Source organism: Balaenoptera physalus (assembly GCF_965194825.1).
Source record: "Balaenoptera physalus genome assembly, chromosome: 5".
NCBI classification, from domain to species: Eukaryota; Metazoa; Chordata; class Mammalia; order Artiodactyla; family Balaenopteridae; genus Balaenoptera; species Balaenoptera physalus.
The window spans coordinates 148,515,160-148,528,543 of record NC_138884.1 but is presented as its reverse complement, the minus strand read 5'-3'; the positions used below and the strand labels follow the sequence as shown (position 1 = coordinate 148,528,543).

General features: G+C 52.2%; 1 protein-coding gene and 1 long non-coding RNA gene across 9 annotated transcripts in view; both read left to right on the top strand.

Annotated features, from left to right (window-relative positions):
* The window catches only part of RGS12 (regulator of G protein signaling 12), a 122,877-nt gene that overhangs the window by 64,043 nt on the left and 45,450 nt on the right, over window positions 1-13,384 (top strand). For all 8 annotated transcript variants that reach the window (XR_014263878.1, XR_014263879.1, XM_082462525.1 and 5 more), the window contains one exon: window positions 8,251-8,272. Coding sequence is in view for 6 of the 8 variants with exons in the window: in XM_082462525.1 (XP_082318651.1) it covers window positions 8,251-8,272 (22 nt within the window). In the remaining 2 variants the exon portion in view is untranslated. The remainder of the gene's footprint in view (window positions 1-8,250; window positions 8,273-13,384) is intronic.
* On the top strand, window positions 8,279-10,160 carry LOC309661169. The gene is made up of 3 exons (XR_014263880.1): window positions 8,279-8,635; window positions 9,397-9,460; window positions 10,106-10,160. It is a non-coding gene; the product is annotated as an uncharacterized lncRNA (long non-coding RNA).

Genomic DNA, 13,384 nt, shown 5'->3' with positions numbered 1-13,384 from the left:
CTTGATCTGTGGGCTGCACAGATTCTTTTCTCCCTTTTTAACGCTCTGATTCTTGTTATCTGTAGAAGAAGAAGGCCTCCTAGTATACTTGAAGGAAACGATCATCTTTCCTTTTGTTCACATCTTCCCTTTCTTCTGTAAGAGGTTGGTCACCTGGAACTGGGCTTGCCCTGAGTCCTGTCCCCCCTTCTCTTGTTTGTTTGCGTGGCCGCAGGCGGCTCCTTTCTCCCGGGTCCTCTCAGTGAGCACTTCTCCCCTGACTCTGAGCACGCAGCTCTCATCTGGCGGGTGTGGAAGCTGAGCCCACCTCCTCCTGAAGCAGCAGGGCCTGTCTGCGTCCCAGCATCCCGCTGCTGCTTCGAGGCTGCCCTCCCCGCCCCACCTCTGCAGATCCGGAGCCGCGTCCCTTAGGACGTGCGGGAGGCCTGGGGGAAGGGCCCAGCCTTGCTCCTGCCGGGGTCCCCGACCCCGGAGCCCTGTGGTCAGCAGGCCCCTGGGCTCGACCCTCCAAGACCCTCCAAGTCTGTCTGACCTTACACTTCCTCGCCCCGCCGGCTCTCCTGCCTGGGGCCCTGGGGGCCCCGCTCACTCTGCCCCACGTCGGGCCCCCTTCTGTGCTATGCGCTCCGGGACACCTGCCTCCCCGGGACGGCGGGGACTTGACTTTCTGGATTAATCTCCAGCCCCTCGCATAAGCGCCTGGGTTGCAGGTTTGTGGCAGGCACCCCGCGTCTGGAGGCGCGTGCGTTTGGTTGAGTGAGTGGAAGCTGTCCCAGCGGGTTCCCCGCTTCCCACGCTCCCTGACCCCCACGGCCGGCGCCCCCCGCCACGGCCCCTGGCCCGCCTGGGGAGCAGGGGCTCCAGCTCCAGGCCCGGCTCCGCCGAGCAGAGGTTTTCAAGCGGTGGCTGCATCTCGGCCTCCATGAGAAAATGTTTCAAACGTTTCCTGGGTTTGGGCCCCAAGTTCAGATGAGAGGGGGCTTTGGATTCCGTGGACTGTTTATCCAGAAGGAGCTCCCGGTGAGCGAGCCTGTCTGAGGCTATACTCAGTGCCATGTCCTGCCCAGGACATCCCAGGAGGCCAGTGTCTACGTTAACTTGACTTGCAGGAGTCCGGCTGTCCTGTGGGGATGCAGGTGTGAAAGTCGTCCCAGACCCTCTGAGACGTCCCGCCCTGTCTACACAGTGGGGATGCGGGTCTTTCTTCAGCTGGGCTGGCCAGTGTGGAAGGGGTCTTCGTCTTCATTTCAGCAGTGAGGCCAGAGGGTTCTCGTGTAAAGTTGGATGCTCACCCCAAACCCCTAGCGTCAGTGTGGCGCCCGTGTGCCACCTCGTCCGTGTTCCTTTGGGTTTTTAAGTTTTTGTAATGAATGATCTGAGGCTGCTCCAAGGGCACAGTGGAAATATTAGCTGTTAAATTCTTAGGAAAATGCTGTGATTGTGGGTTTTCGGTTTCTTCCGATTTTATTGGAGATTGAAGAGCTCTTTGGGACACACACACACACACACACACACACACACACCGGAGACGCACAGATTGCATTCTGAGCCGGGGCCCCTGCGCCCTCCGACTGCAGGCCCCCACTGCCCGTCCCCACCCCTTGCAGGAAGCGCCGTGAGCTGCCTGGTGAGCCCCAGCCCGCCTTGTGTCCGGCCACCCCGCTGGTCACTGGGCAGCACTGAACACACCTGTGGTGCTGTCGTCCTGTTGTCACCACAGTCTCTGGATCGCAGAGACCCTCTGCTGTGAAGTCGGGGTTTGAACCTAGAACTACTTGCCTCTTCCTTGCTGCACGTGAGCCTTGTGTCCAGCTATCTCTTTGGCTGAAACTGCTGGGAAGGAACAGTGAGGGGTGTGTGTGTGTGTGCACAGTGTGTGTGCAATGCTGTGGATCCTGGGTGGGCTGGGGCGCGGGCACTGCCCCTTTGGTTCGGGCCCCCCGAGGTCTATGGGAGGTCACCCCTGTGTCCTGTATGTAACCGGAGGACTGGGCGTCGTGGCTGTGGAAGGCTTCCCTGGAGAAGGTGTGGGTGAAGCTGCAGCCCAGGTAGTGGGCTCTCCAGGTGCGGCTGCAGGTGAGCGCTAGGGACGGGGTGGGGTGCCCCAGGCGAGGGGAGGGAGAGGTCGCCTCTCTGCTCTCAGAGCTGTTCACACACGGCTTCCCCACGTTTGCACAGGTGCTCTCCACTCACCACCCCAGGACTACCGCCCGCGCAGGGGATGCATGTCACATCAGGACACACGGGGTGTGTGTGCTTGCGTGCACGCAGATGTGCAGCTCTGAGGCCGGGCTCTAAAACAGCGGAGACCCCGGGGCATTCGTGGTGTTTTTCTTTCACATTATTCTATCCCATCTTATCTCATTTCTTCACAAATGCTGCTAACGATCCACTGAATTGATTTGATAGCTCCTTAGAGGGTCGTGGCCTGGTGTGAAGACCCCTGAGCTCTCGGAGCAGAGGGCAGGCTGGCGTGTGGGTGGGACCGGCAGAGTGGCCCTCCATCCCTTGTCCGATGGCCCTTCATCCCGCCCCTTGGGGTCTTCCTGCCCCACACCACCTGCTCTCTTCTGTGCTCTGTCCAGTGAGCAGTCGCTTTAAAACTTAGACGATCGGGACTTCCCTGATGGTCCATTGGCTAAGACTCCACGCTCCCAATGCAGGGGCTCTGGGTTCGATCCCTGGTCAGGGAACTAGATCTCACATGCCGCAACTAAGGGTTCTCATGCCACAACTAAAGATCCCACGTGCCGCAACTAAGACCCGGCGCAGCCAAATAAAAATCAAATAAATAAATATTAAAAAAAAAACCTTAGAGGATCAAGCTTTTAAAAGGCCAAATAAATATAAATTAGATGCAAATTGAATTGTTAGATTCTTAAGGCTTTTCATCATTGGGATTATCTCTTTTTTCAAAACGTTTGGGCAAGTTACAAGCCTTTGGTCTCTTATTTTAAGAACCAGAGATGGTTATTTAATATTTCTTATGTTCAAAGTAGGAAATTTTGTCAGTAGCTCAAAACTGAAAATATATATAACTGTATATTACTATGTATCGTGTAATTAGGAAATGATATATTCTCATAACTGCTATTGTCAAATGTTACTGACAGAATCAGCCTTGATAAACCAGAATTATATAGCACTCTTCATAGAAATGATCTAAAACGTTCAAAACATTAATTAAAAATAAAATATCCGTGCACATGTGTGGTCCAGACACATTTCCTGCTGGGAATAGATCCAAATCAGTTAACACTGAACTATCAGGTTTAAGAGGCTGACCTGAGGTATGGAGATTGTTTGAACTTAAATTACGTATCTAAAATACTTTGTAAGTTTTTAAAAACAAATGTATTTACGTTAGTGTAAACTCCAGTCTTGGAGACATCTCATAGACCTTTTTAGAGCTGTTTAGTTATGGTATGTGTTTAAATTGTAAGCACAGAAAAATGCTCACTTTCTGGCACCTTTTAACTGGCAGCTTGTTTTCTGCAGCTGCACTTTTTATAAGAATAGCATGTCGATATGGGAATGTGGGAAGAACCCAAGAAGTACAGGCTAATGAAAACACGTTGATACAAATTATACTGAGTATCAGAACAAATGTTAGGCGAGTTAAGTTTTAATTTGTGAAAATGTTTATAGTGGTCTAAGCATGCCAAGAAATGTGGGGATGCCTAACTTTAAAAGTCATGTTGAGCTGCAATTAGTCCTTCTTACCCTTTGTGGGGGATGTTCTTTGGTAATTATCTATGGGAGTTTCTGAATTTTTGCCATTTTGGATGCTTCCCCCGTCAACCAGGATGTGCTTGAAAAATGCAAGCCAGGCTTAACAAGGGTAATTTGGTCAGAATTGGACATGTCAATCCCAAGGTCAATAGAAACGATTTGGGGGTTGCCTGCCTTTCCCCCAAGGCTGTTGACGGCAGGTTGCTTGCCTGCACCGTCTCATCGGCCCCTACGCCAAGCACTGGCCCGCTCCCCCGCCCCCTCCCATGACAGCACCTGTCACCCGTGCTGCACTGTGTCACCTCTTTCAGCCTCACCTCCTCTGATAATGAAGCCCCTGTGATGTGCTCCGTAGGCTGCTTCCGTATCCTTCTCAAAAGGGCCAAGAAATCAGATGCTGACTAGGGATCCAGCGGGCCCTTTTGGGGGATATCTCATATCGGTTCACGTGATGGCCCAGCTCTGTCACTCCCAGTGTGTGCTTATAAATAGAATAAATACTGGGACTTCCCTGGTGGCGCAGTGGTTAAGAATCCGCCTGCCAATGCAGGGGACATGGGTTCGAGCCCTCGTCCGGGAAGATCCCACATGCCGCAGAGCAACTAAGCCCATGCGCCACAACTAGTGAGCCTGCTCTCTAGAGCCCGCATGACACAGCTACTGAGCCTGCGCGCCTAGAGCCCGTGCTCTGCAACAAGGGAAGCCACCGTAATGAGAAGCCCGCGCACCGCAACGAAGAGTGGCCCCCGCTCGCCGCAACTAGAGAAAGCCCACATGCAGCAACGCAGACCCAACGCAGCCAAAAATAATAATAAATAAATAAAATTAAAATTAAATAAAATATGAAAAAGAATAAATATTAGATAGTAGACGGAAGAATTAGGTTAATGATAATTATACATTATTTGCAAATTAAGTAACCTGGTCAGGAAGTCATCACCGACTTCTCCAAAAGTATGGAAACTTGGAGGAGGACAGTAGTTTTATGTCCAGGTGATATTCAAGTGCGTCTCCCTAGAGCTTTACTTTCAGATTAATGTCTGGTTGGGATGGAAACAGTTGCCAGGATAACAAGTCGTGAACAGAGAAGGTGGGAGACGGCGAGGCAGGGCTGCGTAGCTGGTTCCGGTGATCCTTCTGCGTTGATTCGTGTCAGGAGCCATCCCAGCGCGAACTTGCCTCTCGTCAAGGATTTCTGTGCAGAGCTTAGGGCCTTGGGTGGGCGGGGATATCCGGCCGCTCCGGGAGGACCCTCAGCACACAGGGGCCACCAGCCTGTGGCTCCGCAGACGCCTAGTACTTGGAAGGCACTCTTGGCACAGCTACCCAAAGTGGGGAAAGGAAGGAATTACATCATCTGAGGCTGTGGCTTGTAGACTTTGAGTCCCTCCTGGAAAATGCTGAACAACTGAGACTTGGACCCAGGATGCCTCTTCCTGGTGGGCATCCTGGAGAAGTTCCCGGAGGGACGGCCTGTGGGCAGTGGGTGCCCATCTGCAGAGCAGCTCTCACTCCTGAGGGGGTTTCGCTGGCCCTGCTGCAGGCTGGCCAGGATTTCCTGTGCATCCTGCACCCTCTCTGTGCACCCTCCCAGTGCAGCCTCGTCTCTGCTGCTTGTTTCCTGGGCCTCCTCTCTGTGCTGCCATCCGTGTGATTTCTTTCAGGTCTATCTTCCAATCCCCAAATTTTCTCTTCAATCTCTAATCTCTGTTAACCTCTCTACTGAGTGTTTAATTTCAACAGTTGTAGTTTTCATTGTCAGTCATTCTGTTGGGTTATTTTTCATGTCTACCACCTTACTTCCTCTTTTCTTTATTGCAACTTTTATTTCTTCACAATTTCATGGTTATTTGACATCTGTATTAGAACCTTCCAGTGTCTGAGATTCTGTTAGTAGCTATTTCTGCTGGTTCTTTCTCGTGGTGGGGTTTCCTTGGGTTTGGGGGGATTTTTGAATTGTGAGCTCACGTCTGGGCAGGCTCAGGAACTCCTGTGGGCGTTCCCGGAGGGTTTGTGTTTGTGGCCGCCGGGGATGGGGCTCCTTGCCCCAGGAGCGTCCGAGTGAGTGGACACGCACCGCTCAGCCCTGCGTCCCGCCCGGCGGCCTTGGCATCTGCCGGCTGCTCTCCGTTCCCTCCCCCTCTCTCCTCCCTCAGGGCTTCCCCTTGCTTCTGCGGCGCAGCAGTATGTTAGAAAGCATGTTTGTTTCTGTGCTAGCTTCACAATGTGTCTATAAATCTAAAACTGCTCTAGAAGCACGTTTGGGGAACTTTACCTGGATCTGTTCACACTGTCCCCCACGGTGGAGTCTGGCAGCCCCCCAGCTGGAGCCTCTTCAGACGCGCTGAGCCCGCCCTGCTCGCCGTGTCCACGCTCCCCAGCCCACCCCGCCTCCCCGTGGGCTGCCCGCACTCAGCTGCCACCTCCTTCTTGGCTTCAGGCACACTCCTGTCTCCTGGATCTTGAGTTCAGTTCATTTTGGGGATACGTGTGAGATTTTTTAGCACATTTTGTTCAGTCTGCTAAAGCCTGAGACTTTAGTTTTAGTCGTGATTGTAACATGAAGTGAGCCACGTCCTTCACATTCGTGGATTTTGCATTTTATGACTTATTTTTCAAAATTATTATTGATAGTATTTCTGCTTTTGTGTATGGCCTTGCAGATTTTCTTCTCATAATCTCAAGGGAGTAATTTGCCTTTGATATTACTTAATTTACAACACGATTGTAGGTGATATTGTGAGCATGGGCAGAAGGACAGCTTCCCACGGTGCAGTCGTCCGCCCCGGGAAGGAGACTCACCCCACGCTTCTCCGGTGAAAGCCAGACCCTTGGCAGGTGAGGGCTGGTGGCTCGCTGGGGCCTGCTCATTGCCTGCCTGTCTGGCAAGATGACGGTTTAAAAGCTGGACCCACAATAGCCTGTGTTTTTACTATTGAAAAATATATTGATAAGGTACCAGGTTATAGTTCCAGAGTATTTCTGACCGAGGACTCACGATGGTGTGAAACGCTGATGAGCCCGATCCTAAAACCGTCAGGAAGCCGCTTCCTCTCGCTGTCAGAGGACAGACCCTTGGGGGCAGGAGGGTAGGTGTAAGTCCCACAAGGTGAGGGGCTACGACCAAGAGGGTCCCCTGTCTTCCGTGAAGCCCAGGAGGCAAGGTCTGGGGGGCCCTGGCGCTGGCGACAGGAGGGCCAAACAGTGAGTAGGGGATGCAGTTGACATGGTGGCTCTTTTCAAAATTCGGCCACAAATACATGCTTTCTCTCCCCCGGGGGGATGGTGCTTCCACCGGAAGCAGCTAATCTGGGGCACCTCTGTCCTCACTTGTTTGGCTTTGGCCTTAGGGGTCTTAAAACATGACCTCTGCTTGTTGGGGAGGCCCAGGACTTGGGAAGGGGCTCCCCGTTCACTCCCCACGCCATGCACTCCGGTCTCCCTTCCCTCTTCAGAGAGGAAGGCGTGCAAGGCCTGGGGGTTCTGCAGTGGGTTTATTCTTAGGGCGTGGCTGGGAGGTTTCCTTGCGCCCAGCCCCGCGCTGGGCAAAGACACAGAGGGCAGCACACCCGCTCCGGTGCCCAGCACCGCACCGACGGCCCGCTGGCCCCCGTCCCTGCCTTGGGGCCCTGCCTGCCCACTGCTCTCGGAGCTGTGCCTGTGCTGTGACCAGGACATGTCAACAAGGCAGCAGGTGGCCCTGCACTGAACCCGCTCCCCTTCCCGCGGTGAAGGCTCCCTGGTGTCTGTGCCACCGACACCCTCTCCTGCCTCCGCCCAGCTTTTCCCTCTCCCGACTCCTTCTCCGGAGCCCTGTCCCTCCATGTCCCAGGTGACCTTCCCTAGGTTGCAGCCTCAGAACTGTTGACCTGCAGATGGGTCCCTAGGGGGTCTTGCTCAGCTGTCCCCATCGGAGGATTGCTCAGAGCTCTTTGGGAGCCCAGCCCGCCTGTTGTTCCGGGACCTCCCTCGATGGCCTCCTCCCTCCAGTCCTGGCCTGTCGCCATCTGTCTGCTCAGGGTGGCTGGGCCTGGCGGTCGGGGTTGGCTGTGGGCCGGCCCCCACTCTGCTACCACCGGGGCGGTTTCACCCCTGCACGGGCCGGGTCTCGGGGTGAGAGCGCCGAGCAGGACTGTGATGTGCCCAGGGCAGCGCCTGGCCCTGGACGGACAGTGGGCAGGGTGCCTGCCTCCTGGACGTGGGTGTGCCTCACGGACTCGAGCCCGGGCTGATCAGACTGAAGTCTGTAACGCTGTTCTCACCGAGGTTGTTACTAAGACGGCGATGTCAAACGTGCTGGGATTTGTCCTTAAGGGGAGATGGGCTGCTTCCGCCTGGCCTGCGCCCCGGCTCGCCCAGGAAGCGCAGGGACGCGCCCCAGTGAGGCGGCTGGTCTCCTGGACACCCGCTCCCAGAACGGGGACGGCCAGAGTCTGCTTTTGCTGCTCACGTGGACGTGCTATCTCCTGACCTGTCATGAGGCCCAATTAACTCATGTCTCTCTCTCTTTTCTTTCAGTCTGCAACTGTGTCTGATGGTGGTAAGTCACAATTTCTGATGTATATTTTTATTATTTTTAACGAAGTTTTCACATGTGGAGTGTATTTGCTGTTGTCTCACTCGTAACGAGGTTTTCTTGGCCTTTCTGCATCCCTGGGTGGAGGGGAGGGTTTAGTCGGGGCCAGTTTGGGGGCAGCTCTCCATTCCTCGCAGTGACTGCTACCTGGGTTTTGGAAGCAGTTTATTGCAGGGACGTGCTCGGTGTGACAGCACCCTTGCCCGTCCCCTCGCATTCCTGTGCCAGCAAGTAAAGACCTGCTGCCCGCCTTGTAGAACTAGCTTGTAAACCAGCAAGGGAAGATTTCAGAGCTCTTGCTGAATTTGAGCGATTCTGGAAATTCGGGTGAGACGCTCAGTTGCTAAATTTCCCTTTCTTAGGAAAAGTTTAGTAGATAATTGGAGAGGTGTGGGATGAAGGGGAAGCTTTCTTTCTGCCTTTAAATGATTTTGTTCAGGGGATTCTTTTAATGGGACTTCCCCGAAAAGCAGATGGCCAGAGTTGTCCTACTTCACTTAAGATATTTCTCGATGTAACCCTTATCATTTTAGTTCCGTGAGTTTTAAAAACCCTTCAAAATGATTTGGAGAGTTTCTTCCAAATGTTCCTTATTTCTTATAATACTCATAAAAGTCCTATGCTCACAGTTTTGGTTTTTTTACTTGTTTTTAATTACTCTGTTCTGTCTGTTGAGAGTTGAATTTTATAATTTGTCAAAATGTATCAGCACTTTATTTTCATTTATTTGCTGGCTGTGGGTCCCAAGTACTGCCAGAGCTGAGGAGTCAACGGGGCTCAAGGTTACCCTCTGTATTGTAAGTTAAAGAGAAACCAAGGGTTTCTATTGTCCAACAACTACAGACTTCAGTCATGAGCCTTAGACAGGGTAGCAGGTATGTGGCGGGGCTCGGCCTGGAAGGTGACGCCAGTCGCCCTCCGCCGGCTGGGGTCAGTCCAGCCGTGGGAAGTACAAGAAACGTGCAGATACCTGAAGCTGAGACCAGACAGATCCTAAAGTTTGTGTTTGGGGATTTATTTTTTTAATAAAAGGAATTATGTTACCTGTCTTATGTACAACAATAATCATGTCATTTAATCACCTTAAGCTAGGAGTGGGAAAAACTTCCTTAATGAAAGGAAATAGGACCTGTAACCAAATCCAGGATAAAAGTGAGTGGTTTTTACAGTATTCTGTTCATGTTAACCTTTCTGTGTGCTCATTTATCTTTTCTGGTAGAAGGCATTCATTTCTGCAGGAAATTTATACATTTGAGAAGTTTATTTAATATGTTCAATTTAATCATAATTATTAAGATTTATTCATCTCTAAAGTTTTCTTCTGTCAGCGGTAGATGCAGGAACCCCGGGGAGTTTTATTATATACTTCATTTTACAATTTTTGAAAAGCTAAACTTCCCAAGTGTGGGAAGCCCCAGACTCACAGCCCTGTGTCCTTTCTAAGGAAGTGGTGTCCTGGCTGGTGGCAGTGGTTCCCCTGCCCTGCTGGGGCTCCCCACCCCCTGGTCCCTCCTTCTCTTCCTGCCTCAGGCCCCGTGCCACTCAGGATAGGCCCCTCCCTCATGAGTCCCTCTGCGGCAGAGCAGGGAGGGGGCAAGGTCGCTATTTCTTGAGCACGCCTTCAATTTCAGGGACTGCACCAGACAGTTATATGTGTCCTACTGAGTTTTTTCATGCTTTTATTATTTTCCATCTTCAATTTCTTTTCTGATTACAAATAAGAAGAAAAAGTGCTCTCATTTATTTTGCATGTTAGTTCCAGGAGGTATGTATTATTATATTCTGCCATCTTTACAGGTAAAAGCACCCAGGCAGAAAGAGGGTCACATAGACACCAAGTTAAGAGGCTGGGACTCAGGCTCTGAGGTCTGCCTCACTGCAGAGCCAGGCTCACGGTGCCCTCCTCCCCATCTCAGCCCTGGACCCTCCAGTTCCTGACACCTGCTTCCTGGGGTCACCTTAGCGCATCCGCGGTCAGGGGCTGGTGAGAGGATCCAGGCACAAACTCGGAATGTGTGTCCACAGAGAGGTTTCATGTTTGTGCTGAGCAGGAGATTCCGGCTCCTGGGGGCCTGGGAGCTCCAGGAACAAACTGTTTCTATGGGAAACGAGTCCTGCAGTGACTCAGGACCGGCTTTGGGGAGCAGCCTTTTCACAAGCTGTGCGGCCTCCACCTAGTCGTCTGGCCTAGTTTGGGTGACTAATAAATCATCACTCAGAAATATTTTGTGTTGTTAACCTTGTCGGTGAGATCATTTGGACTCATTTAACTGTTGGACTCATTTCACACTTCATACTTTTATTATGTGTGTTCTCACCATATAGTTAGTTTTGTGGGTTTATTTTAAGGAAGTTGGACAATACTATTTTCGCCATCTTTGTCAACCAGAAGTGTGTCTTTTCGATTTCTCAGGAGAGTGGCCCAAAGCCAGAGACCACCCTGTGAAGGAAGGATTAGAGGTCAGTCTCTGTGGAGGGCAAACCAGGACCAGGAGTGAGTCCAGGGAGGCAGATTCTACCTCAAGAAAAGGAAGAACATCCTAGCACGTGAGAGAGGCTTAAAAATGCAATGATCTGCCTTGTGGCAAATTATCCAAACGCTTATTCACACCGAATCCCCCATCGTGGGAACGGAACCCTGGGGAGCTGGTGGCCATAGCTTGGTGGCGTCGTAAGGCCTTCCCGTGCGGAGGGGAGAGAGCCTTCCGGTCCCTGAACCTGGGGTTTGGCACAAGGCAGCTTTATTGTAATAAAAGTTTACTCTCTTATTTTCTTTCTTTTTTACTTTGTAGTACCAAGCAGCTTCGCCAGGACTTCCCCTCCCACCCAGCTCCCACACCCTGGAAGGGCCAGGCTGTCTCTGCCGATACTGGACCCGCCCTTTGAGGTTGGGAAGTTGGGGCATTAGGGAGCTTTCGAATGAACGCCTGCATCTGCAGGCACGTGTCGGGCTGTGACCATGGGGGACGCGGCTCTGGCTCCTGGGGTCTGGGGTCTGGGGCACATCCTCTCCGGCTGCTTCACAGACACACCAGCCTAGCCTTTCCAACCTCGCTCTTTCACCGCAAGCATGCTGTGGCCCCAGGGTCTCCCCGTGACCTTCCTCCGTCTCCGCCTCCTGCATCCCGGCCCCTCCCACTTCCTCCGCCTAAACTCCGCCCCTCGCGGCTGACTTGGGGCCCTGCCCCCCGGGCTGGCAGGCTTCCTCCCCTGGTCTCCCGTGGCCCCTCAGACGCATGGGATCTCGGTTGGCTCGCACAGCGCTGTCCGCTGCCAGCGTGGTCTCCCCGGCCTGGGGCAGCGCCCCCGGAGCCCTGCGCTGACCACCCCGGCCTTCACTTGAGTGTCAGCCCAGGCTTCATCTCCTTCCGACACTGCTGACGAGGTCCCGTCATTTTAATTATTTATCGGTGTGTCGCTGTCTTGTCTGCTCCCTCCACCCACTGGACAGTGACCTTCGCGCGGTGGCTTCAGCACAGCGATGGCGGCGGGGGAGGTGTTTGTCAAGTGAATATTGAATTCGGGCGTTTATGGTATGGCAGACAGCAGCCAGGGCCTCGGGGCTAAGACCTGCGTTAGGCCATTAGGGCGGTGGCTTTCACAGTTTTTCCTTCTTAGTGAAACCCTCTCAAAAAACAAGCAAGCAAGCTTAGTAGAATCCCGTTCTATAAAATACAGCAGCAGAACTGTCTGCTGGACTCGGGGGGTGTGGCCAGGCCCTCTGAGGATGCTTCTGCAGCCGGGGCCCAAGGACCCGGCGGCGGCCAGTGTCCACGGGGACTCGCGTGCAGTTTCTTTTGTCTTTCTCCAGAAGCGGCCGTTTATTGCCTCTGATTAACAAAGACAAATCGTTTTGAAGTAGATTTTACACTCTGTTGCCATAAATTAATAAGCAGTACTTTGAAATATTTCTGATTATTGTTCTAACGTAAAAACCAGGACCTTTTGAAATCAGAAATAATATCTGAGATGAAAGACATGCATTCTTTAATTGTTGTTTGTTTTCTGAATGGAGACGGCCTTTGATTTTATATCTGCTCTCTGCCCTGCTTTTCTCCGTCTGCCCCTTTCCAACGAAGTACAACTTCAGCCAAGCGATAGGGCATCAGGAAGGGGGCTGGCAGGTTAGGAAGTGACAGGGAAGGCCGAGCGGCGGGGCTCCTTGTCACCTGGCAGCTGAGGAGCCCTGGCCACCGAGCCTGGGTGTCACCAGCCCGGGGCACTGACGTTATCTCCGTAAACCCTGGGCCTTGCCTGAGCCGGCTCAGTCCTGGGGCGTAGTACTGGGAGGGGGGACGGGCGTCTGGTGGAGGCTCTGCGCTCGCTGGTTAGTTCCTTTGTAACTGGTAGCTGAGAGTTGGGCTGGCAGGTTAGGATCGTTGGTAGTTACAGTCAACGTGGAGAGCAGCTGAGTATGTGTCGAGCCAATGGTCCTTTAGTGACAAGGATTACGTCATAAACCTGGGCTGTGAGATGCAGCCAAACCGAAACCGGTTATAGGTGAGGTCAGCGCCCTAGGGCGTGCTCGGTACCCACCCGTGCGTGTCATTCGGACTCACTTCTGATATCAGTAACCGCTTCCTACCCAAGGCTTTCATTTTTTCTTTTTCCCTTTTAAAAATTATTTTATTTTACCTTTTTCCAGCTTTATTGAGGTATAATTGAGAAAAAAAAATTGTGTTTAAGGTATATGATGTGATATTTTGGTATACATACACATTGTGGCATGATCACTACAATCAAGCTAATTAACACATCTGTCACCTCACATAGGCACCTTTTGTGTGTGTGGTGAGAACACGGAGATCGATTCTCTTCTCAAATGTCAAGTGTACAAAACACTATGATTATAGTCACCATGCTGTACTTACTCATCTCACAGCTGAGACTTTTCATACCTTGACCCACGTCTCCCCATGTCCCCCTCCCCCAAGTCCCTGGCAACCACCATTCTACTCCCTGCTTCTATGAATTTGACTATTTTAGATCCCACAAAGAAGTGAGATCATACAGTTTTTGTCTTTCTGTGTCTGGCTTATTTCATTTAGCATGTCCTCCAGATTCATCTATGGTGTT